The sequence below is a fragment of the Panulirus ornatus genome, chromosome 48, assembly GCF_036320965.1.
Source record: "Panulirus ornatus isolate Po-2019 chromosome 48, ASM3632096v1, whole genome shotgun sequence".
Classification (NCBI taxonomy): Eukaryota; Metazoa; Arthropoda; class Malacostraca; order Decapoda; family Palinuridae; genus Panulirus; species Panulirus ornatus.
In genome coordinates this window covers 21,847,241-21,874,757 of record NC_092271.1, presented here as the reverse complement: position 1 = coordinate 21,874,757, position 27,517 = coordinate 21,847,241, and the positions used below count along the sequence as shown (strand labels likewise).

The 27,517-nt window shown below is 39.2% G+C and overlaps 1 protein-coding gene across 7 annotated transcripts; it reads right to left on the bottom strand.

The window, feature by feature from the left end:
* Positions 1-10,834: 10,834 nt before the first annotated feature.
* Positions 10,835-27,512, bottom strand: LOC139763821 (jouberin-like). Of its 7 annotated transcripts, none has more exons than XM_071690127.1 (13): positions 27,452-27,512; positions 26,154-26,254; positions 24,815-24,973; positions 23,946-24,013; positions 22,604-22,796; positions 21,922-22,069; positions 20,507-20,586; positions 19,759-19,898; positions 18,799-19,197; positions 15,033-16,571; positions 12,549-12,646; positions 11,289-11,437; positions 10,835-11,105 (listed from the first exon to the last, which is right to left on the bottom strand). In XM_071690127.1, the coding sequence occupies exons 3-13, from the start codon at positions 24,971-24,973 to the stop codon at positions 10,959-10,961; spliced, it is 3,120 nt and encodes a 1,039-aa protein (XP_071546228.1). In that variant the 5' UTR covers positions 26,154-26,254; positions 27,452-27,512; the 3' UTR covers positions 10,835-10,958. The 7 variants fall into 7 exon arrangements, 6 of the variants coding, with proteins under 6 accessions (XP_071546228.1, XP_071546229.1, XP_071546225.1 ...); XM_071690128.1 differs by having other exon boundaries at positions 24,815-24,981; positions 27,433-27,503; XM_071690124.1 differs by having other exon boundaries at positions 27,433-27,503.
* Positions 27,513-27,517: the final 5 nt, after the last annotated feature.

Genomic DNA, 27,517 nt, shown 5'->3' with positions numbered 1-27,517 from the left:
ACGCCACGCCACTCTATTGGCCTTTGCCATCCCCAAAGGGGCATTATAGTAAACCTTCCATTTGTCTTTTTGCCTTTGGATGCCGCTATTCCCCTGTAATGGCCTTTGGCGCCGCTAAAAGGGGATTTAGATCAAACTTTTTTTTTTTATCAATTCTCGAGTTTGCTCTCAGCCATCGGTAATGGATCAACTTCAAATAGTAGCAGCCGACGCCGCCGACCAAACCCCCCAGTCCCTCCACCTCTTCTTCCCGCATCTCCTGCGTGTGTGTGTGTGTGCTTTGCCCCTCCGCCCCAAGCCAGGGACGACAACTCAGACACTTCAACACAGCACACGTAGGAGGTGGGGAAGGATGAGAGGGGGGGTCGCCTGGTACACCAGAGTCGGTCGGTTCCTCCTCCTCCTCCTCCTCTCCCACCTCGCCCTACGACCTATCCCCGCACACCTGACTGCCTGCCACATTTTCCTTTATTGCCAAACACTCTGGTGGCGCTCCTCAAACACGATCGCCAATCATTCTGATGTTCTGGCAATTTGAGGGAGCAGTCTGAGGCGGGAGGAGCACGGGAGGCAATTGGGCGTGGTCTCGATCATAGCCATTTTAGCTCCTATCAATACGTTATGGGGTTCGGGATATCTGTCGTTCACCGTGGGTAATATTATGTCGCGTGTTTACGTCTCTCGTACGACGAGGATAATGCTTTTATTATCTATCAAGACTCGTATCACACAGCGGCTCTAACCACAAAACACACCACAAGCTTGGTGGTTTAATACGGCTCCTTTTCAGTGATATAATGCGTGATGTACAGTGTGGCGTTTATCATCCTCTTTGGTTCTCATATACTGTGTCTCTCATCATACCCTGCGGTTCTCCTTTAGCCTCTGTGGTTCCTGTCATACCTTGTGAGACTCCATATTCTTATCTATATCTAAAAGTATGTGATTGATACCTCGGAACTCTCACTGTTCTTGTAGATGCAGATGATTGTTTTACGTTGGCCAAACTGTAATTTGCTTCCACTGTAGTTCTTTCCCTGTGTTGTTCTGGTGACGAAAGTCTTAACTCTCGTGTTAGCCTCCCTTGAGCCAACTTCTACTAGACTGGTTTTGCTGTGGTTCCATTGTTTCCATTTTCATCCGACTTCATTGATTTAGGTTGAATTTCACTATCCATGTATCTAGCCAGTGTGTGCAGTGCTTCTCACAGTCCCAGTCTGGTACTGTCAGGGGCCAAATTTGTGTTTTTAAACGGTGAATGAACTTCAGCTCCTCACGTGTATATCCTTCTCTCCTTCTTTAATCCTAACCCCTGTGTGTGTGTGTGTGTGTGTGTGTGTGTGTGTGTGAAATTACTTATTTCTTACATATCTGTACAATGTGGGGGAAGATTTCTACCCGTCTCAAGAACTTTATCTACCTTTACCTATTAGGCTGGTCTGCCACCTACTCCTCACTCTAGGGAAATATATGAGTTAAGAAAAACGGGTCGTGTGAGGTACGTGTTGTCGGGTGTTGTGTGTTTCTGGTGTGAATACCAGTAACACCCAGTTGTATGTATGTGTATGTTATCTTGTCATACGTACAGAACATCAATGCAGATGACCGAACGAGTACATCAGACTTGACCACGTTATCCCACACTGAAGCCGTACGAAAGAAATAAGTCGGCTTCTTCCATTATCCTGATCAAACACTGATTACTTACGTCAGTGTGGCCTCTTAGATCGTGCCAATTTAACTGCATATGACGTGAGTTATCATCTGTCTCATCTCCCGTATCACATGATGTAACAAAATCGCAACTATAGATTTCTTTTCTCCCACCTTAGTACACGACAAGGAATAGAATTCTAAGATTCATGTGACTGAGAATCACTCACAACCTTTTCTCTTTGCGTCCTCGAACGTTTGAAAGTGTTTTCTCTATTTTTTTGTGGAGGAGAGAACCACACAGACACCACTAAAGGTTTTAAGGAATATTGTTAAAGTATAGAATCCGTCTGCGGAGGTCTAAAATACACAAGAGTCTTGTAACACAAAAGAAGCCTCTTATTGTCAGAGTGTGGGAAGTACTTGAGACCTGAACTGTTCAGGGGTTCGAAAAAGAAATACTTATCTTCAACTGAAAAGAAGAAACGAAGTAGGAGTGGCAGGCGCGGGTTACAAATGACCGCAAGAAGAGGGACAGGAAGAGCACGGAGAGCCCAGGACGAGGATTAAGGAGAGCCGCACGTTGGAGGAAGAACCAGGTGGAGGAGGCTGCTGGGGTTGTGCCCGAGGGAGTGTGAGAGAGGTGAACGCGAGCGATCGCTGACTTCTAATAGCTGAGACAGGCTAGCGATATCTGATATCCACCTCAGAAACTCTTTATTACGAGAAAATAAAGAACATTATTAGCACGACATCATTTTCACTCGAAACTCTACGTCAGCGAAAGTCCGCAAAGAGGACGTAATCAGTCTTTCTTCCTTTGTTAGACTATCTAGTACTGCAATTATTTATCTTCAGAGATTCTGTTAAGGCAAGTTCAGCAGCGAGAGAACATGGAAGGATGTATATTCTCTGCCAACAAGTCCTCCCCCATTTGTTTGTGTTGGGGGGCCTTCATGATATCGAACATTTCCGAACAAGCTCGTAATAGCACCAATTCGAAGTTCGTTCGAACCGTTAGCCCGAGTCGCTTCGGATCATCATGATCCGTCTAGCCGCCGCCGCGCCGACAGTTGATAATAGATCAAAAGTTATTCGAAGCTCGAGTATCGAGTAGCTCGGAACCGTTCGAACAGTCCGGCCGCTTAAGAGAGTCATAACCTAGCCGTCACCAGTTAGGACTGGATTGAAGCTCTTCGAAGCTTTGAATGGATTCGAATACGTTTTGAACGTATGCGGTGCAGCCTCGCGGGCACTTGGCAGTTCAGAGTAGATTTGAACAGTGTAAAGACGAGACTGCGTGGCAAGCCTCTTGGAATATCACAGTGCTTCTTCCGCGTACACCAAGAAGGAAGGGAAGCAGATGGGTCGTCACTCACAGAAGATTACGGTAAGCGACCTGAGTGAGTGACTGTGTGTGTGTATGTGTAAGTAAAAGCTCACCAGCTGTAAGCCTATCACGGGTTGACTGTAATGATGGCAGCTCGCTGCTCTGAGGTCTGCCACAGGTCGTGGTTTAGGTGGATGCCTGAGTGTTGTGTTTGACATTAGAAATCTACTTTTTTTTTCCCTTACCCGCCATGGTGACAATTGATGTACGATGCGTAATTTTTTTTTATTTCTTTTTTTTTTACTATGTCTACGTTGCCCCAAGACTATACGTATGTACCTTGTCGTTACTAATGCGTAACGTTGTCCGGGTAACGTAGTTCCAGCGGTATGCGTTTGAGTAACGCGTAACGCGCCGCAAATAACCTGTATCATAATACCTGAGACAAGGTGCGCCATTACGTCAAATAGCGTGAGCTACATCTCAATCAAGGTGAAACCGTACAAGTGATAACGTGCGTCCATAATAACAGCGGTAGCGATGATGATGATGATGATGATGATGATAGTGATGGTGATGGTGGTTTGATGATGATGGTGGTGATGGTGGTTTGATGACGATAGTGGTTATGATACTGACGATGGGAGTCTTCGTGGTAGTTGGGTTGTGGTGATGGTGGTAGCGTTGATGAAGGGGAGGGAAGGGGGCGTGTCGTGGTGATGAGGGTGGAGATGGGAGTGGCTGTGTCCCACACCAAGTGAGGACAGTGTAGCGTCACAGGCCGGTCGTACTGGAAGGGATGGGTGAGAACACAAACAGACGTAAGGAGTTTTTGATCAAAGAAAGGAGAGAGAGAGAGAGAGAGGAAAGTGTGATTGAGCACAGAAATTAAGACTGCTATTCAAAACATGTACTGATGAAAGGCTTCGACTGTAGATTAAGGAAAAAAAGACTTCCGTTGAAAGGGGAGAGAGAGGAATAAAACAGATGAGAGGGAAAGAGAAAGAGAGGGAGTCCATGTTACGCAGATGCCACCCTTCATTTAAGGAATTTGAAATTAAAAATCATGTACCCTCACACAACACACAAGAGATAGGGCCCCACGAGTGTAAAACTCCCTCCCCATACAGTAAAGTTAGGTAATTACACATACTATTAGCTAGGTAATGAGCAATAATTATTCATATTACAAGCAACTAATGACGCTAATTACATTAAGAAGCATTGTTGGGACCGTTAAAGGAAAAATATTCACACAGCAACACAGAGCAGCTCAAGAGTCGAGTAGGGTCGAGGAACCGAGAGCTTCGAGCTGGCGGCCGAGGACCAAAAGATACTGAGTATACTGACGAAAGAAGAGCCAGTCCCTCATCCTGCGCCCGGACCCGCTTTCAGTCCTCAGGCTGGCGGCCTCTTCGGAAGCACTCATGTCCCTCTCCTGCACCTCCAGGCCAGGAACAGGTCCCGGGGAAGGAATGGAGTGGAGGAGACGCCCCAGGGCACACTGGACGTTCCTGAAGTTCACATCAATGCGACCGAGGTATTGGAAGGCCCCGTCCTCCAGCCACTCCGGCCACAGGATCTCCATAGCCCGGCGAAACTGCTCGAGTGACCCTCGAGCCTTCTGGAGGTTCATCCTCACATCCCTGGCTCGCACCTCGGGCACGGCAGGCAGGGCCACGAGGACGTAACCCGACATCATCTCGTCAGCCTCCTGGAAGGTCAGACCTTCAGGGAAGGCTGCAGCGGTCGCGGCCTCCCGAAGGCTGAGGAGATGGGAGTGGGCGCGCGCGCAGGCCACGAGGGCGTCTTGGAGCAGGTCGGACGAGGAGGCAGGCTGGGCCACGGTGGGACAGGAGAAGTTTGGAACGGCCGGCGGGGAAGATGAACACCAACCTAGGAGGACCAACATGGCCACTAGGGACACGGAGATCATGCTGGTCACTAAGGGAATATATCGTTTGTGTATACACCAAATGATCGGAGAACCACGCGTGTCTCTCTGAACAGCATTGGGGCAAAGTCTGAACCTCTTGAGCAACGACGATGCGACCTTTAATCACGACGGCACGACTCTTTTGGCCGTGACCTTCCAACTGACCGAACGAAGAGGTCCACGTCGTTCTCAAGGACACGTACGTTTTTTTATGCTACTGAGTCGTACCGTCTTGCTTGATTGATAGAACCCAGATGAAGCCAAGATTGACGAGTGTGTCTGTGTGTGTGTGTGTGTGGCGATAGATAGGAACAGTATTATCAGCCAAAGCAAGACGTCCTGTGAGCTCTATAGTCCCGCCTGTCGGCAAAAATCTCGTAAGGAGTTAATCTTTCCTTCTCTCGTCCTCCCCACCGCGTCTTCTTGCCATCAAGAAACCTCTCTGCAGCTCTCTCCCAAAACCTTTTTCTCCGAGAAACTGATCCAACTTCATTTGGACCACAGCTGAAATCCACGCCATCTCCCAACAACTCACCTCCTCGGTTTTTAGCACTCTGTCACTTTTGCTTTTCTCTCTTCTGTTGTCTGACTTTTTCCTCTTTACTCTTTTTCACATTTGTGTTAGCGAGACGTGAGCACACTCTCCCGATCTTTAATATGAGACTATTCATAATGCTGTGGATGATATTCACCTAATTCCCAATTTCATTTAAGTCCGTCCATGATTTTATTGCAGACATTAAGTTAGAGAACACACACACACACACATGGCGGGTACCTTCATGATAACGTACGTACAGATAGGAGCTCTGATGGGAACAGATCCAACTAAGTCTTCAGTTCGTTCGACTCTCTTCCACGGTGTTGATGGGATAGTGAGGAATATCTTTGGCCAAAGTGGGTCTTCGCACAAGAGCCGCGAGTCACTGAAGAGAGTTTACGTAGCCTTAACCCGCCATCACCAGCAATAGTGGGGTCACCACCATGGCAGCCACCACCACCATAACTCACCAGGTAGACACTATTGAAACCCATACCGTCGTCCCTTCTCTAGACTATTAACATTCCTCCGGCAGTCCACTCACCCCTGAGAGAGAGGGTCATTTCCCTGGAATGTTCTACCCCTGTCCACGCTTCTCTCTCCCCTGAGACGCCCCTCTCACTATCTATCTCCTCAGTTTTAATCCTTCTCTCGCAATCATGCAGTAACACCACCTCTTCCTTCTTCCCTCTCACTCGCGTTATTGCGTTTGCTTTCATCGCTTGCTTGAGCCAGAGGGAATTATGATATGGGCAAATATTTGTTTTTTTCCTTTTATTTTTGAGAGACAGTATCAGTGGTCATCACCTTCGTACCGACTAGACAGACATCACATTTATAATTGTAGTAGATTTTATGATTCGCACAACCTATGAAAACTTAGTACTTCCATTATATATATATATATATATATATATATATATATATATATATATATATATATATATATATTATCCCTGGGGATAGGGGAGAAAGAATACTTCTCACGTATTCCCTGCGTGTCGTAGAAGGCGACTAAAAGGGAAGGGAGCGGGGGGCTGGAAATCCTCCCCTCTCGTTTTTAATTTTCCAAAAGAAGGAACAGAGAAGGGGGCTAAGTGAGGATATTCCCTCAAAGGCTCAGTCCTCTGTTCTTAACGCTACCTCGCTAACGCGGGAAATGGCGAATCGTGTGAAAAAAAAAAAAAAAAAAAAAAAAAAAAATATATATATATATATATATATATATATATATATATATATATATATATATATATATATATATACATATATATATATATCTTTTATACTATTCGCCATTTCCCGCATTAGCGAGGTAGCGTTAAGAACAGAGGACGCTTAAGTTGGTTAATTTCTCAAGATATTCAGAACGTTTTTCTATTACATCTAAAAAAATCAATTTAAAACTGATTATCCTTACCGCTCGATGTATCGATAAAAAATATACCCTGATGCTCACTCAATTGACAATCATTCATCTAACTTATTTAATAAAAGAAAAAAAAATCCATGAATCCGTCTCCCGGAATGAAAAATGGGCGACTTTTTTCTCATAAAATGTTTGAACGTGATGATGGATTCGTGGTGGGTCGTTAATCCCAGCCTCCAGAAGGGAAAAATTGCCTCTACCCAATATCGGCGGCTCACGGTGTGCCGATTAGAACAGCAAGGCCAAAATGCAAATGAAACTAGAGGGAACGTTCGTAAGGCGAGACGCCGTTGGGGAACCAGTCCTCATATTTTCCTTTATACGCACTGTATACACGTGTCCGTGCATAAAGCCTGTGTGTATTAAAGTTACTATAGTAATATTAAGTTGTAGTAGTAGTAAATAATGAGTAAGTGATGAAAAGATGGGGTAGAAATAGAAATTATCATTATGTATGATCATTATTTACAGTCATTATTCTCATAATCAATTGTACAGTTTTGATGTATCTTAGTATTATTGTATCATTACCAAAGTCTTATTTTTTTTTTTTTTTTTTTGCATTGAAAAATTCTTAAGGCACCACTAAAATACCTCCGTTTTCTTCAGCCCGTTAATGCTCATTTTCTTTTAATAATAGCGTAGGGTAACTTAACAAATTTTATGTTTATTAAGGCTTTTACTCCTATCGATTCTAATTAGTACTGCAGCCGTAGGATGTGATTATTAAGCTCGGTCAGTTAAAATATTCGGTTACTGGAAATCTCCGATATTACACAAAAATTACGTAACAAGTTTTTCCAGGAACCACTCATCCTCCTCTTTCCGTGCTCGAATACATGCCATGATCTTTCCATTGTATTTAGTAATTTTCCATTAACTCTTTATATATGCAGCATCAATTTTATTACCTCTCTCAATCCTATCATAAGCTTTCTCCAGATCCACTGATGCTACCCTCAATTTCTCGAAGTATATTTATATGTATTTATCATACTGACTATCTCCCGCGTTAGCGAGGTAGCGCAAATAAACAGACGAAAGAATGGCCCAACCAACCCACATACACATGTATATACATACACGTCCACACACGCACATATACATACCTATACATCTCAACGTATACATATATGAACACACACAGACATATACATATATACACATGTACATAATTCATACTGTATGCCTTTATTCATTCCGTCGCCACCCCCCACACATGAAATGACAACCCCCTCCCCCCGCATGAGCGCGAGGTAGCGCTAGGAAAAGACAACAAAAGTCACATTCGTTCACACTCAGTCTCTAGCTGTCATGTATAATGCACCGAAACCACAGCTCCCTTTCCACAACCAGGCCCCACAGAACTTTCCATGGTTTACCCCAGACGCTTCACATGCCCTGTTTCAATCCATTGACTGCACGTCGACCCCGGTATACCACATCGTTCCAATTCACTCTATTTCTTGAACGCCTTTCACCCTCCTGCATGTTCAAGCCCCGATCGCTTAAAATCATTTCCACTCCATCTTTCCACCTCCAATTTGGTCTCCCACTTCACCTCGTTCCCTCCACCTCTGACACATATATCCTCTTTGCCAATCTTTTCTCACTCATTCTCTCCATGAGGCCAAACCATTTCAAAACACCCCCTTCTGCTCTCTCATCCACACTCTTTTTATTACCACACATCTCTCTTACCCTTTCATTACTTACTCGCTCAAACCACCTCACACCACATATTGTCCTCAGACATCTCATTTCCAGCACATCCACCCTTCTGTGCTCAACTCTATCTATAGCCCATGCCTCGCAACCATATAACACTGTTGGAACCACTATTCCTTCAAACATACCCATTTTTGCCTTACAAGATAACGTTCTTGCCTTCCACACATTTTTCAATGCTCCCAAAACTTTCTCCCCCTCCCCCAAACTATGACTCACTTCCGCTTCCATGGTTCCATTCACTGCCAAATCCACTCCCAGATATCTAAAACACTTCACTTCCTCCCAATTGACTTGTCCCTCAACCCTACTGTACCTGATAACCTTGCTAATATTCACATTTACTCTAGCTTTCTTCTTTCACACACTTTACCAAACTCAGTCACCAGCATCCGCAGGTCTTACCCGAATCAGGCACCAGCACTGTATCATCCGCGAAAAGCAACTGACACTTCCCAAGCTCTCTCATCCACAACAGACTGCATACTTGCCCCCTCTCTCCAAAATTCTTGCATTCACCTCCCTAACAACCCCATCCATAAACAAACCAGGCATCCATGGAGACATCACACACCCCTGCCACAAACCGACATTCACTGAGAAGCAATCACTTTCCTCTCTTCCTACTCGTTCACATGCCTTACATCCTCGATAAAAACCTTTCACTGCTTCTAACAACTTGCCTCCCACACCATATATTCTTAATACCTTCCACAGAACATCTCTATCAACTCTATCATATGCCTTCTCCATAAATGCTACATACAAATCCATTTGCTTTTCTAAGTATTTCTCATATGCCTTCTCCAGATCCATAAGTCCTGCATACAAATCCATTTGCTTTTCTATGCTTTTCTTTACCCTTGAGCTTTGTTTCACTCAAAGCCAGAACATCCAGGTTCCTTTAGTCACCTTCTACGACACGTGAGGAATGCATGGGAAGTATTCTTTCTCCCCTATCTCCAGGGATAGGGGAGAATACTTTCTCAAAGTATTTCTCTCAAACTTTCTTTAAAGGAAACACATGCTCCACACACCCTCTGCTTCTGAAGCCACATTGCTCCTTCCCTTAGCAGGTATACTTAATATTGACTTATAGCTCATAATTTTAACATTAACTTATGTCCCCTTTATACACGGGCACTATACGTGCATTATGCTGGTCCTCAAGCACTTCACCTTGAGCCATACAAACATTAAAAAGCCTCACTTAACTGCAATCCCACCCATTCCTGCCACTTTGCTACACTTCATCTTGTCTTTTTGTGATGCCATTTGCCTTTATTCTCTCACCCTTCATTTGTACTCTCGTTCTTCTCACACTGTTCACCTTCTCCAAAAACATTTTTCATATTCTCCCAGAGGTTCATCAATAATCTCTAATCCCCTCTCCATTTGCCCTTTTCAGCTCTTGACCTGTAGACTCTCTTCTACTCCTTACATTACATATGATTAATTCATATGACTGAGTAATATAGAAACACACGATGGAACATTTTGTTTGTAACAATTTCATAAATGAAGGCCAGCATGGATTTGCAACAGGTAAAAGTAAACAGCTTTGGTACTAGTTCCCGATAATGATACGTATGTATGAAACAATTATACAATGGAAAAAATAGACCCTGTTTATTTGGATTTTGCAAAACCTTTAATTGAAATATGGAGTGCAACTGGAGAAAGAGACAAGACTAAACATCAAAGGAAAACTAGTAGATTCAAGTTTTTCATCAAGAGAAATATTAGAGTGGAGACAAATGGAACTATGTTTGACAAAAAAAGATGTGTTTTCAAATGTATTGCAAGGAGTGGATGCAGGGGAGAGCATAGCAGTCACATATTCTGTAGAAGATTCGACAGTCAGTAAAAACAGAAGGTACCAAAGAAGAATAAGAAATATTACAGAGACCCATGGATATCATCTACATTTAAATAGAAAAAACTTAATGGAATATAATTAGTAGAAAATCAGAGAATAGCCTTTGAATGATTAACAATATATAAGACATTTCCCACAAAGAAACAGACTGGAAAGAGAAAGTCAAGGAAAAAGAGGGGCAGCATGGTGTCATGAAAATTCAAAGTAGATAGTTCTAGAAAAATGTGAATGAAGAGAGAGGCTTAATTTTCAAAAAGCAGAGCCGGTAAGAATGATGGAGAAGAATGATATGCAATTCCTAAGGGAAATAACATCTGGAAGGAGACAAAAACACTGGAAAAGTTATCATTCACATTTTAAGAATCTCTTTCCAACCATTTTTCAGAAAACCTTCAAAAACTTATTTCATACTCCCAAACTATGTACTTTAACACCATTTCATAAAAGTACTGTGGTTCAACTTCAGTCATATTTGGTTTTGGGGGTCGAGGTAATCATCTTGACTGACTGCACTCTTGCTTTGTGCCTGCGGGCTCGTGCTTTGCTTGGAGTTCCTTCAACATCAGATATAAAGCTGACCTCTCCAGATCCTGATGGAACTGCTATAATCTGTGTTAAAGAGGGTTGTTATAAATATCTTCATTATAAAAGATGTAAAACTGAATATAATGCAGACAGTAAGTTAGAATGAACAAAATGTGTATGATTGAAAATTGCAGAAGCTAGTAAATGCACTAATGCATGCCCCTCATCCACCCTAATGCCCAGAAAAAAAGGAAAAGCCATACATACTTTTCCAGAATCAGTTTCATCTTCATGGCTATATCCTCCTGGCAACTGCTGAAGGTATGCTGAAGGGACAATGCCTGTGAATTTCAAATCTGCTGTGCGCACAAGCCACCAATCCTCATTCATTTCTTGTACCACCATTACATAATCACCTGCAGGCCAAAGAATGTTCAAAATAATTTTGGAAATCCCATACAGAAAGAACCCTATAATTCATCCATAACCTGAGGACATATGAAGTACAGTAATGCAATCAGTTGATTACAAATTAACAAGCATATGTATTTAATACAGAACAAGCATGGGTCATTCTCACCTTACTCATTTGGCTTTATGTGGCCAGATGTTTAATCAAACCAGACTGATTTCCCAATTGATTGGTGTCTCTGTGGCTTTACTACAAAGCAGGTCATACGTGTCTTAATCCAGAAGGTATTTCTCATATTCTGAAACTTATTTTCTTTTGCATGCACGTTCTTTCTTCGTTATTTCTGTCTTTTTTATCCTTCACACTTCACCTGATACTCAAACATCATCTATAAAACTTCTTACAAAACTCATTTAATCTTTTATAATCTAATATGATTACTAACCTTGCTATCATATCCTCATAAATCATATGACATCTTTTAAAATTGTTACCTGTTTGCCCTAAAAAAGTCAAGAGCAGTCTCATTCTACAGTCTACCACATGATAATCAAATAAACAAATTTTCCCACACTACTACCTATCATTCTAATCTATATGAGCATGTAAACTTTATGCATTCACTATACCATGATTCCTGGTACCCAAGTTATTGATAAGAAACACAATACTAAGTGGGTAATTCATTAGATTTTTATCATACTAATGTTAACACTAAACTCTGATAAACAGGTTTCTGAGCACTGACAGCAATCCATTTTCTTGTCACAGATACTTTTTCCACTTGCTGCTAATCCATGAAATAAAGTTTTAGGTTAGTACAGTAGTTACATCCAGTGTCTTAATTTACAGTTTACCTATGATCTATTTTTCAAAAACACATAAACCCTAAAATATTAAAAATCCAACAATGTTCAGGCCCTAAGCATTCAAATTTTTGATGTATTTATACTACCATATCTCTACATGACATACATACCTATTTTGAAAATTTAGTATATAGCAGATGTAGATGTGGTGTTTATTTTCAATACACAACTTGAAATAGTATGAGTAGTAGTGTTGTACCACCTCAGTTATACCACATAAATTCTTTGCTGAATAACCTTTCTTACCTTGTTTAACTGTCAGTTCATCTGGTTCAGTGCTTTGGTAATCATATAAAACTGTGGCAAGTTGCCCCAAAGGTAAAACTTCTTCACCTCTTTTGCCACTGAAAATATACATGATTATCAGTTTGAAACTACTTAGGATGCCATAGTGTAGCGTAAGTACCCAATCCAGAATAAGTCCACAGTAACCACAGTCAAAATCCCAAGTTCACTCCAAGAAACAGAAGGGAGCCACTTCAGCAGAAATACAGTCCATTATCTTATTTGAACTAAGGTACTTCAATCTCAAATTTCACAGCCTCCTAACCACACATCTCTTGAATTCTCATCATTTGCACATCATCCTCTTACTTTTCATGAATTTCTCATATGTAGTTTTACTGACTGCAATGTACTTTCTCAGTAACTAAATATTTCAAGTCCCTTTAATGCTATCAGGGTCTTGGGCTAGGTTACTCTCCTTACCACTTCACACTAGCATCACACGTTTACATATTGTTCATAAGGTTTGTCTAGAGCCTTCTTTAAGTGAACATTTATTAGAAATTGGTATTTTCATACGAAATCACGAGAAAAAATAATATTTCTTAATGTGTGTATGCCAAAATATATAATTTCTACATCATTTACAGATGTACAACCATTAAGTTACAATGTCTTTAATTTTCAGCAGAATTAAAGCATCAATAAGGATGAGAAGATAGATACTGTGGAAACAGTTCCACCCATTTGTGTCTAGTCTTATGGTCTCGTTCAGTAACTCACCACTAGCGCCAAACATGCTAATGAGCCTTACAGCACCAACAGCTGAGCTTTTACTCTTTCTAAATGTCTCTAAACCCATTGTAGTTGTTTACAGTTGTCAGCCATTATCGTTACCATATATTCAGTGGTATGTAAATTGTCTTCACAATGTAAAACTCGGATAACTTTCCTAAAAATGCATTGAAAAAAATTTTTACAAACACAGACACACTTATTACATCCTTGATGCATCACTGCACTGGATGAATTAAGACAAGGGTGGACATATATACTAGCCATATGATGTGAAGTCCAGCCACGAGTGACATGAACGACATGCATGAAAGCCAGTGATATGTAATAAACCTAACATCAAACTTGCATCCAACACTTCATACACATGCTGACATATGAAAATTCCAAGAAGGTAAATTTAAGAATACATGCATTTGCATACAAAAACCCTAAAAGAATTAATGCAATATATAACTGAAGACAATTTGTGGCATGAGGCGGGTTAATCTTGTATGGGATGAAAGTTTAACATAGGGGTTGTGCTGAAATGGTTGACATATGGAAATAGTAAGCTAACAAAAGACTCACTGAGAGAACCTATATGGATGGTTCAGACATGTGGAGAGGAATAGTAAAAACAGAGTGACCAAAAGGATATAAGTGTCAGGAATAAAGGAAGCTACAGGGAGGAGGAGGCCAAGATGGGGATGGAAAGATGGTGTGAAAGAGGCTTTTAAGTTTAAGGGCATGAACTTTCAGGAGGATGAGAGGCATTCATGGGATAAAATGAACTGAAGCAACATAGTATACTAAGGGGCAAGGTGCTATCAATACGATGAACCAGGTAATATGAAGTTGATAAGGTGAACAATGGCATGGTAAGTGGGGCTTAACTGTGGATCACAGGTTCTGGTATTTGTACACTATACATGTCAGCATGAGAGCAGATGTAAGTAAATAAAGCCACTGTTTGTTTGTTCCTGAAACTGCCTCACTAAGACAGGAGAAGCAAATGTTAATATTACAATTCTTCATCCAAAAACTGGTATACTGTCCATCTATCTATCATCATTACTATGATATACAATTTAAACATATTTGTACTTTATTTCATCATCTCAAAATTCCTATAAAAAACTTTGCTCTGAATCCCTTCCATTCATCTTTCCTTCTTCCAATCTAATCTAAATCATTGGATATCTATTTCTACCTTTTCATGAACATCATATCAGGGATGGATCTACTGCATGTCTCAAAGCTTATTCATACATGACCTTGAATACACAGTACAACTATATTTATGAAGTACCTAAGCATTTACTTTAGGTTTTCTCAGTTAATTACAATGTTTCTTCGCTTTATTACAAACTAAAAGGGCTTATCACCCCTTTTAAGATTCATCACAAATTTCATTCAGATGCTTTCTTTCCTTATTTTGTTAATAACCAGACCATAGTAATTCACATACATAAACTCTGAGTGTTGTCATTCAGTGATGCATGTAAATAAATGCATGTGCATGCTGTATTATTAATGCTGATGAAAATCATAATATTGGGCACAAAGGAAGTAGTATATGCAAAACAACACCAAACACTTTCATTGAAAGCATGCGTATATCAATCCCCACAATGATGAGCAATGATTAACAACACAAATAAGACAAAGGCTGCATTCATCACAGAAAATGTCAGGTAACCTTTAAAAGATAAAAATATAACATCTTACCTGGTAATGTTGCTACTTATGTTAAGTGGATCTTCAGTTGCCATCTTCAGTACTGAGTCTAGTTTCCTAAGGATCTTGTCTCCATGAAAATACCACAATCCTTTTTTGTTCACCCCTTGATCACTATTTCCTGAGTACTGGTTCTTGAATGTGAATGATTTCCTGTCTATTTCTGTGACAGAGTGACTTGATGTAACTGTTCTTAATTCTGACTGCCTTTGTTCTTGTACATGAAATTCAGATCTGACTGGGGAAGACAAATGTTTAGTCACATGACTCTGTTCTTTATGATCTGAAGAGAAGGAATGTTCTTGAGGTAGATGACTAGGGCTAGGACTTCTTATCAATGAAATATCTGGGCTTCTTGAGACAGCAGGCTGAACATACATGGGGATGGTAGTATTAGCTGGAAACTTTTCCTGATTATAAACTAAAATAACTACAGGAGCTTCACTGGAATATGAACACACAGCCATCATATGATCATGTGGATGAAAATCAACACAAGAAATGGTTCCATCTATAGGCAAATCCAGGAATTCTGACACAATTTCTCCTGTATCTGAATTCCATACATATAATCCATTATCTTCACTCCCCGATATCACCCAAGAGCCACAAGGACTGAGGCATCCACGTACTTGTTCTCTGATATTCAGGAAACCTCGAAGTCTGTGAGTTACTGTCCAGTGTTTATGGTTGACTAGTCTCAACTGACTGTCTCTTGTATGAACCAACAATCGAAATCCACCTGGATGATATGAGATTGAGTTTATGATGTTACCAACAATATCACTAATCTTAGCAACTTGTTTCAATGTAAGTATTTTTAATTTTTTCTTCCCTTTTTCTTTCCTCTGGACATCAACATTCCACATCAAAATCACACCCTGTTTATCTCCTGAGAAAAGCACATTCCCTTCAAGATTAAAACACAAAGTATTAACAAAGCTCAGATGATCTGTCAATTCCTGAACAATGGAATAACCACCAGTTTTATTACTGGACCAAACCCTTACCACATGATCATAGCAACCACTTATGAAAATATGTGATTTAGTAGGTACAAAACGAGCAGCATAAACATAGGAGGGATGAGCCAGGACACAGGCTTGATCATATCCATTCTTACTGTCAATATGCCAGATTCTTGCAGTTGAATCAGCTGAAGCAGTTAATAACAGTCGATCATTATCACTCCATGAAATATCATAGATAAGCCCAAGATGACCAAGCAGTGTATGTTCTAACTGGCCTTTTAGGACATCATATAAAAGAATTAATTTGTGGGCTCCACATGATAGTCTAAGACCATCATTTGAAAATTTCACAACCATGCAGCCTTTATCAGTGTGTGAAAAACAATGCTTCACAGAATTGGGGATCTTGCAAGACTGGTTAGGTTTGCGTCCCCAGTTGACCACTGGCTTCTTTAAGCGAGTAGAGAGACTCTGACTTGAACCATCTGAGGATGACAGATCCAAGAGATCCATCAAGGCAGTCCCTCCACCCTGCTCCTGTTGAGTAGCAAGCATGGACCTGTGGATGTATTTTTCATTTTATTAAAAGTCATACAAGAGGTAAACACAGGTGTAATCACATACACACACAAAAGAAAATTACTTCTTCCCTAGGCCCCCCCTTCTTCATTTTCTTTTTGTACTTGCTTGTCTTTTCTTGTCTCAGTAGTGCAGCCCCAAGAACAGATAATAGAGACCTTTTGGAAAAATCCTAATGGCTTCATCTTTTATTTTCCATTTAGAAAGTTAATTCATAAGAAGGGGATTTGCACACACACACACCCACTTCTGACCCCCCTTTGCTGTCTTCTATATCAAGTAGAATATAAGAAAAGTATTGAGCATTCTTTCCTTCTTATCCTCAAGGGTTTGGCACATTATATATGATACATGGAAAGTGGATGTATGTAAGTAAACTAGGCCAGTTTTCGACTGTCCTGATACTAAAGTATCTCACTAAGGCAGAAGAGGCAATCGGGTCGAAAATTCTTTTTCTTTCTGTCATTTTCTAAATGAAGGAACAAATGGACAAGCCAAGCAAGGATGATTCCCAAAGGCTCAGGCTGAGGTGTCTGAATGTGCACAGCTGTAACTAGGATGAGATAGGAGAGATAGGTTCTAAGTTTGAGAAGATCTGAGGTATTCTAGCTCTGAATGAAACAAAGCTAGAAAGAAAGGGAGAGGAACAGTCTAATAATGTCCAAGGGGTACAATCTGGGGTTGACGTGAGGATGACAGCACTTCTAACAAAGAAAGAGATGGGGGAATGAGTTAAAGAGTATAAAGAAGTGATTCACGAATGATATGGGTGAGAATGAAAGTAAACCATGAGAAGTAGGTGACTGTCAGTGCTTACATACCTGAAAGAGAAAGAACTCATTTGGGAGAAGCTGAGTGAGGATTTCAGCAATCCTGAGGCAAGAGACAGAGTCCCTATGGTGGGCTATTTGAATGCATGGATGGGGGATGTGGCAGATGAGGGTATAATTTCAAAGCATGAAATAACTGGGGAAGAGCAATTGGGGAACAGTTCAAGTTGTGTGATAAAAGCATTGGAGATTGGAAATACCTGGCTTAAAAAAAGTGTGTGGGTGAATGAGGCTGGGGTTAAAAAGCATTAATGGATTATGTACTAATTGACATTCATGCAAATAGTTTGCTGAGTGTGAATATTCAGAGATGTGCATCAAGTGGGATGTCTTATAATTTCTTGGAAGCAAGTCAAAAACTTGTATTGGCTTAAAGAAGAAATGACATAGGTGGGAAAACAGTGGTGAGAGTGAGTGAGCATGAAGAAAAGGTTTGTTCACTGAGATACTAAGTGATGTGGCATAAGATGACAGAAAATTAAACACAAGGAGTGGGCAGACAGAGGAACGTATTTAGGGAATCAGGGCTTACACATGCAAGTCAAGTGTGTGGTATGCAAGATACAGCATTTGAACGTATGAGAAATGGCAGTATGTGAAGGGACGATGATCTTAAATTGCTACCGAGAAAGAATTAAGAGTTGTATGAAGAGTAACTGTAAGGATCAAGTGTGTGAATGGGAAGTGTACAACAGAAAGCAAATGGAGGTCAAGAGACAGATGTAGAAACTGAGAAAGAGGCCGAATGAGATATCGGGTGAGAGGGGTTCTTATGATCTTAGGGAAGAATAATAAAATGTTTTAGATGGAAGTGAAAAGTGTAAGGAGAAACTCTTTTTGCAAAAGATGATGAAAAATACTTGTGCAGCACAGGCCATAAATATTATTCAAGGAAATTAATGCTATATGAGAATTCAGTTTCATATAAGTATGACCTGTAAATCACTTTAATCAGGTATTTAATCAAATAAAAGTTACATTAATGAATTTAAAATGTTATGACAATGTGTGAAGTCTTCATCGTGACTAACACATATCAGCATGACTTTTGAAAAAGTTTATTTCCGACATACTTGGCAATTAAGTTATAATACCATATTTTCCTTCCAGTGCAAAAAAAAAAGGCTTTATAAGAATATAAAAACTAAAGATTCTTCATAACTTTGCTGCCTTTTTCTGATAGTTTTTCCACAGTCATTTTGTGGACCTCATTCAAAAACTGACCAAGAGTATAAAAGGTTAGTTCATCTTCTAGATCTAACACTATCAATTCAGTTCACATATGCTACTGACAGCCATCAAATAAATTTTTCAGTTAGTCTTAAACATTCTGCCCTACATATAATATTTCATGCTTCCACTGCACTGAAAACTCACCTCAGTGCAGATCGTGGATTTTGCGGCATGAAAATCTCCTGTAAAGTGACATAAAGGGTTGATGGATACTTGTTCCTGCTCCCACTTTTCCACCAGCTATGAAGGTCTTTAAGGTTCACCTTTGAAGACTTCCTGGGCTTCCACAACTGCAACCTTAACTGGTGACCAATATTAAGATGATTATTGGCTCCCTTGATCTTCAGGAAAGCCCAAGCAAAGGTAACCCATTCATGACTTACAGAATCCCACAATTGGTTTGTTGGAGCATTAGAATTACTTGTAGACATGGATGGGAAATCCATCAGCTGAAAGAAAATCACAACCTGGTGGTCATCTGAAGAGAAATGGTCAACTAATTCGTTGATTATCAACTGTTCCTCCCATTTGCATTGGAGACTCCTGGAAAAAAAAGAGAAAAAATTCAGTAAATCCATCTTTCCATCCATTAGTTACAGCTATACCCTACCTTACACTGACCTCTCATGTAAAATCTTATCTAAAACCATCTACATCTACAAAATATTTTATGCACCTGCAGAACCCTCTCCATTCATTGTGTATTCTTCTCTAAAAATGTGACTTCTACATTTCTTTCATTAACATAAATTTGCTCTTTTTCCTTGTATAACCACTTCTTTCACCAGATTCTTTTATCTCCTGATACCTTTATCTATCAATCTGGTTCTTTAGATCTGTAAACTTTATTCAGCAATTCACCATCACAGTTCTTAGTTACAATTTACCATGTCACTAACTGAGTATAAGATGAACATTGTTCTACTAAAGGCAACACTAGCTTCCCATCTACATCCATTATCACTATGATTTTTCTGAATATGTAAATTATTATTAATTCATGAGTTAAATAAGAACGTAAAAGAAAATTCACAAGGCAACACACAGTAAACTAAAGCTAAAAAAGCTAAGAAAATGAAAAAGTATAATCTGAAAAACCAGTACCTGGCCTTTTTAATATCATATGGCTGGGTCATCATGGGAAGGATGTAGTCAACTTCACTCCCTTCATAAAATGATGTAGCTTTTCGGTCTTTGGTTGATTTTTTGAGCAACTGTCCTGTCTCTGAATTGCTAATATGTACCTGAAATCAAAATACTTCTATTTAGTGGTCAACATTATCCCAAATTAATCACAGTATCTATAGCTACCTTACTCTCATCATCACTGAATAATTATCTGGACTATGAAGACTTAACTCTTTCTTCCAAATTCTGAAAGAAATGTGGTTACTAACAAGTGTACAGTATTGCTATTACTAACTCTATTAATAACATCATAATCTCTGAAAGAAATGTGGTTACTAACAAGTGTACAGTATTGCTATTACTAACTCTATTAATAACATCATAATCTATGTTGATTATGCAGCAATTATTCTGAAAGCAGCAGTAATCTAAAGATAAGAAACTAATGGATTATCATCATGAATAAGTGTCATAATCAAGGAAAGTAGACTCTTTAGTGTTCTGCCCATTATCATTAGAAATCTGAGGGAAAACTGAAGCATTCAAAAGAATTCTCAATGTGTGGCTAAAGCAAGTGCTGCATCCATTTATGATAGACACCTATGGAAAGTTTGAGGCTGCCATTGTAAACGGTACTGTACAATGAATTAAGCAAGATAAAGAGTGAGTGATACACACAAACACACTCTAAAGAAACCCATAATAGGCACTAAGAGGCACTTACCTGAACCACAGGATGAGGGAAAAGTAAAGGTGAGCCTTCAAAACGGTCTGCGAAATGGATTGTGATTCCCAACACTTTATCTGTGAATGTAAACGTATTCTTTAAATTTATGATTCTCTTTAACACTTTTAGTGCTATTGGCATCAACTGACCCTTGTGTAGTAGCGTGCTATTAGCATCAGTTTATGGACACAATTCCTTGCCACTAATTGAATTCTGTGAACTCTGAAGGATGTGTTGACTGGCCATACATGGCAATCACTACAAAGGAAGAGTTATTGGAACTGCCTGGAGGCCTCAGTAGCCTGCTAGTGACCATCATGGAAAGTCGCACACTTTCTCTAGGTACTTACCATCCATAGTGCCCACTGCTAAGCCTCCACCACCTGTGTTTAGTGTTGGCTAATCCAAAAAATAATGAATTTCTGAAACTAGGAATGCTCAACTCTTAATTCATAAGAAAAACACTAGCAGGTGACAGCCATCCATTGACAAGGGCAGTAAAATGACTTGAGTGTCATGAGGATTAGCAATGGTGATGCACTGATCGAACACAATACTGTTTATCATATACCCTTCCCTGGCCCAGGTTACCATCTTTCTCCTTGCCTCATTTATATATGGGTTGTTTGCTATATTAGCTATTGGGGCCTTCCTCAAGCTGTATATACAATACTGTAATAATGACGATTTATATATATTCGTACAATTATTCTTACCACTAATACCTTAAAAGGAAAAATAAACACATATGGATTCACAATTATTTATAGTTGATGAAAAAGATTGAACCAGGGCATGTGAAATGTCTGGGGCAAACCATGGAAAGTCCTGTGGGGTCTGGATGTGGAAAGGGAGCTGTGGTTTCGATGCATTATTACATGATAGCTAGAGACTGAGTGTGAACAAATGGGGCCTTTGTTGTCTTTTCCCAGCACTACCTCGCACACATGAGAAGGGAGGGGGTTGTTATTACATGTGTGGCGAGGTGGCGATGGGAATGAATAAAGGCAGACAGTATGAATTATGTACCTGTGTATATATGTTTATGTCTGTGTGTGTATATATATGCATATGTTGAGATGTATAGGTATGTATATTTGCGTGTGTGGATGTGTATGTGTATACATGTGTATGTGGGTGGGTTGGGCCATTCTTTCGTCTGTTTCCTTGCGCTACCTCGCTCACGCGGGAGACAGCGACAAAGCAAAATATAATAAATATATAAAAAAGATGTTGGCACAGACCAAAATTGTTGTGTTAGGGCAGTTAGAAAAATGTATGTGTTTTACTGAAAAGTATCATGTTGCATCTGCCAAGACTGAAGCAACTGAAAAGACCTTGCTTGGGTGAGGGACAACACTTACATGACAAGTGAATACAGTTTAATCTAAACGAGATTTGAAAAGTATTACCGGCAACTTGTTCAGTTTTCTTGGACTTCTTAGTGGACTTCTTCTTTGGCACAGACTCTGTCTTTAGATAATCCCCTGTTGGTGAGCTGGTACTTGGATCACAGAGGTGTGCTCCATTCTCTAACTCAGTTCCATTATCTTCAATGACCTGACAAAAACATTTCAGTCAACAATAAGATGATTATAAGTTTTGTAACAAATAACAAATGGCTGCTTTAGAATATTTCATCAACCTTGAGAAGCAGAAATACCAAAAATGAGACATGAAATCATGTAGGATGGGCATTCTTGCCCTCTTTCCAGCTATGGGCTCTAAATTTTCAAAATCACACCCCGAGAAAGCTCCTTGTGACCTCAAATATGTGTGCCCACAATCTCCTCAATGTAGGTGAGGTACTGGGAAGGCACTAAGGAGGGCATTGATAGATGTTGCCACACAGGTATGAGGCACTGTAAAATTTTGCTGCAAAGTTGACATATGTACAACCCCATGATGATCTAAGAGTGACTGAGATTACGATATATTTTCCAGCTATGGTGGGAGAATGTTAGTAACATCTATGGCTTATTGGTGGAATAAAACATCAGGCAAGATTTCAAATGTGGCCTTGAGCAATCACCCTGAAATTCCTCATATGCACATCTGTACTGAACTACAGAACAAGAAAAGATATGTCCTAACCTCTTCTTCCCTCATACTCAAATTCTTTTTTTGATCTGCATCGTTATCCTTCTGCCTTTGAAGACATGCCTGTCCCTTATCTTTGCCTTCCCCTTTCGATTTAGCCTCACTGACTACCTGAAGTTCAACAACATCTTGTGTATCCTTTTTCTTTGATAACTTGCTGGTTTTCTTTTTCTTCTTCCTATATTTACTGAAAAGAAGAAAACTCTATCAATTGTTTCATTAGTATGACTTACTAAAAAGTAAACTTACTAATATATCAGCCTTCTTTTACAAGATATCTGGTTAGAATCATAGAAAGAAAGAGGCATAAGACATTCATGCAGTAATCACAGTGCAGTAGCTTGCTAAGCATGATGTAGTTCAGCCAGTGGTGAAGGTACACAAAAATAATGAGCATTTTAAGGATGAAAAGTTCCAACTACTCCATTATGGGGAGGGTGAAGAAACAAAAAAACAGTTAAGCTTACTGAATACAGATGGACACTATCATACTTTGACAGAAAAATATGAATGACAATGGATAAATAATGTCTGGCAACCTTACCCTCAGCATACAAAACAAAGCAATATATGCCTCTCAAAAATGATGGTAGGCTGGATCTTCAGACCTTCAAGGTAAGAAAAGGAAAGCCAATGATGATGTTCTTCAAGGCATTAATACTATCCTGAATGAAATACTGATATGTGCTAACATTACCTTTCAGGGCAGGAAAAATTTCTTAGAAAGTGTACTCATATCTTTCACAGCCCATAGTGACACTATTGAACAAACACTGGCTGTACTCTCTGTGCACAGATGGGAGAGATATATCCTAATTTAAGACTCTGTTAATCCTTGAAGGCATGGTTTCCAACTTTCACTCAAGTACAGCTCCTGCTAGTAGCAATGGCATGGAAGACTCTGTGCAATTTTATCTCTACATTCAAAACTACTGTACTTCAAAAATATCAAAAAATTTCGAACATGCAGGGCCTAAATTTTAACACATTGCCTACAACCATCAGAAACATTATGGGATGTACCATATCTACAAAGTGTACCACACAGGCCAGGATGTGGTGGTTACATGACCCTGTGGGTCACAGCCTCAAACAAGTAAAGTAACGTAGCAGTCTGAACTCAGGCTGATTTGTGAAGAAAGACCTCCAAAACTTTCTTAAGTTATGCATTTCAAATTCTGAGTTTTATGTAAATAGGGCATGCTTTAGTAGAATTCTAATCTACAGTTGTGCTATCACTCATTACTGAATACCTCAGCAAAGCAAATGGCATCTTCCCATCCTCATCTTTACCTGTATCCATACGCAATGTATAGAGCTTTATAATTTTACATACCTCTTATCTTTTTCTTGGCCAGTGTCACCATCAGTCTTCACTTCATCCCTCTTATTCTTAGTCATTTTCTGTAAAGATACATATTGCAGCTATGATACATTTGTTTTTTCATTTTTAACACAGCATGAAAATCCTGTAAATGTCATTTTCCACACAGTTATGTACTCAGCTACATCATTCTTACAAATGATTCTGACTGATTCTCTGAAAATCTCTCATATTGTAGTACACACACAAAAAGGTGTAAGATATGAAGCTATACTTTTGTGAACTTTGTGAAGGATTTTCATGATTTGTGGTAGCATAAAATGCTGTGCTGTATGTCTCCCATTATTACATGCTGATTTCCCTACCCATTCTTTCATGTACATATAATCTGAGATCTTCAGAATGCAGAAAGAAAAGACACATTTCTATCAACCATGAAGTACTATTGTCAGCTTTGTCTCCAATAATGTGCAAGACAAATTCACCCCGAGGCTTTCTCAACAAAGGAAATAAAATCTAATCTTCTACAATCATTAATTATATAAAAAGGGCAATATAAGCTTTTTTTTCTACGGATAATTTCAATTCCACCACAGTGTATAAACTGTCATGTGCAACCAACAACTTATATAAACTTGAAGCTTTAAGGAAAAAGGATTGTATTATAAAAGTCAGTTGAATAACCCAAGTTGCTGCATCCATTTACTATGTCTTCAAATTTCTAACTTTCTAATCAATAAAAGATAAAGAAAATACCACAAAAATTATTCACATTTAATATCTATAGTTCCTTACTGGGATAGAGTACTAATCATAAATGTTCAAACGCTACATTCTGCGAATACACATTTATTAAACCTCGGTGGAGATTCCTTTCTTACCTTGCCAAGTTTTTTAGCAGCATGCTTATGAAGAGCAGATGTCAAGAGGGTGTCAAGAGTTTCCCTACTGCCTCCTCCTTCTCCTCCTCCTCCAGGTTCTTCCTCTTTTTCATCTCCATGATCTGGTTTGGTTAGAGGCTGCAGATCTTCAACTGCCATCTGGAAAACTGTCATTTCTAAAGCAGTCATATTCATATGAAACTAAGAATTAGGAACTCCTATCAAAGATATCTAAAATCCTGATACTACATTAATTCTTTTTAAATCATTTTGCTTCATCGCTTTATCCATTTGGCCCTGTAGTTTGTCTGGAAACTGATTCTAGTAAAAGGGCATTTGACCATGTGACCACAATAGGACAAGAATCACATTGGTGTATTTTAAATATAAGGTGAAATTTAAGTTAGTTAAGACAGACTCTAAGGGATGTTAGATGATGTTTTCACCAGTTATTCAAAAAAAAATTTTGTAGACTTTTACATCACTTTCTTTCTATGCTTCATAGCACTCTCGAAAAATAAGAATTCTCATTATTAAAGTTAAAGCATCAGTTTAAATGGTTCCTAAATAATCTATAAAGTTAATGGGTGTGTTTCTTACAAATAGATCATTTCTGGGGTGACCCTTGAATAAAATATGCAAATAGTAGCTGCAGAATGAAATTGGATAATGTTTTCTGTCGTTCTTTTACATTTCTAACCTTAAATTTGAAAGTGATGGGAGTAAGCAATGTTGACCCACTTATCATTTAGTTATAAAATAACTTGCCTTTTATTCCCTTTATAATTTGAAGTAGCATGACAGTGGGGAGGGTTACGACCCAAGTAAATGTATAGTTAATATAAAGGTAATGAAATCAATAGAATCTGGGAAAAGATCACACAACATTCCTAAGCAGCCGACGCTTATGTTAATTTTGAAGTCAGTAATAACATATGTAATTTATTATCGTGTTTAGTAATGGTTTTTAAAAGTTTTGTGAGTTTGTAAACACACAAACCTGTTTCAGCACACAGGTAATTCCACCAAACTCAACATGCGGCATAATTCAACATAGTGTTAATACATTAACACTGGAAAAGTAAGGTAAATCTCAGCTACGGGAAGCCAATGAAACTTTCATAGGTTTTGTCTATTTCTGGGAGTAGTTCATCTACTTTTATAGCTCTAAACACAATATTTTCCCGAACTTCATAGCCCTCCCCGCTATCAAACGCTCCAAGCTGAGATCCCATAATCTTGAATTCTCCACATATTATTATATCCTTTCACAAACCGTGATATTGCAAAGTGGGTTTTGTTGTGCACTAGAAATAAATAATGATCAAACCTTGATTACCTTAATGAAGAGAGTCAAGTCCACCTGCTAGTACAGAAAACTTGGAAGACTTTTCGAGTTTTTTCATACTGGTATACATACTTATAATAGCACTTCGACCACTGTTGGTTAGATAAGATTCTCATAGGCTTTGCTGAAATTTACAAGTGTGTATGTGTGTGTGTTTGTTGCAAATACAAAAATCTTGTGTTCCATCAGATTACTTAATTTGATTCTGTTCCATCAGATTACTTAATTTGATTCATAATAGTTATTCCATCACAAAATCTACTTATAAATGTGCCACATTTATTCAGTTTTAAGCAGCCTTTCCATACATCACGGTCTCTCATTCACTCCAATGTGGAGCACTGCTTGTGTGCTTTATGTAGTTGTTCATACTCATCCCTAATGCCTGAGTGAAAAAAAAGCCTTACTCCTTATACACTCTCTGTTTGCTATGTTGCTTTCCTCTTTATGTTTTATAGAAGACCACTGATCTTAGTCTCTTGTATTTTTCTCTTATATTTTAACTCAAATTTTCCCTGTCTATTCCATCTCAGTCAATATGAAATGTAAAATTCTTTGTCATATCAGATAGAAGTGATTCTGGCAGTTGGTAAGTCACGACGCAAATTCACTTAAATGACTCTTTATCACTAATTAAGACTTATGGCCCATCACTTTAATTAAGACTATTCTAATGACTCATCACTTTAATTAATACTATTCTCATGTACAGTCTTCGCTGTAATACTTCATAGTATTGAATGAGAAATGCTATACAGTAGTACACGACAAAAGCTATCAGAGCATTACACGATAAATGCTATAAAAGTATTACGCGACGAAAGTTATCATAGCATTACACGACGAAAGCTATCATAGCATTACATGACGAAAGTTAGCATTACTCGACGAAGGCTATCATAGCATTACACGACGAAAGCTATCATAGCATTACATGACGAAAGTTAGCATTACTCGACGAAGGCTATCATAGCATTACACAACAAATGCTATATAGCATTACATGAAAGCTATCATAGCATGACACGACGAAGGCTATCCGCATTACACGACAAATGCTATATAGCATTACATGAAAGCTATCATAGCATTACACGACAAATGTTATATAAAGTATTACACGACGAAAGCTATCATTGCATGACACGAATGCTATCATAGCATTACACGACAAATTCTATATATAAGTATTACACGACGAAGGCTATCACAGCATGACACGACGAAAGCTATCATAGCATTACACGACAAATGCTAATAAAAGTATTACACGGACGAAAGCTATATACAGCGATACACGCCGAAGACTCCACGCATGTCTTGTCTTTTGTTAGATGGCGCTTGTTGAAGTGTAC

Coding starts and splice junctions, on each gene's coding strand:
- LOC139763821 (XM_071690127.1), bottom strand. CDS start 24,973: ATGGCAGTTGAAGATCTGCAGCCTCTAACCAAACCAGATCATGGAGAT. Junction 12,647..15,032: donor ATAAGTAGCAACATTACCAG/GTAAGATGTTAT, acceptor GTATATTTTCAG/TGGCAAAAGAGGTGAAGAAG. Junction 11,106..11,288: donor ATGAAACTGATTCTGGAAAA/GTATGTATGGCT, acceptor TCTTTAACACAG/ATTATAGCAGTTCCATCAGG.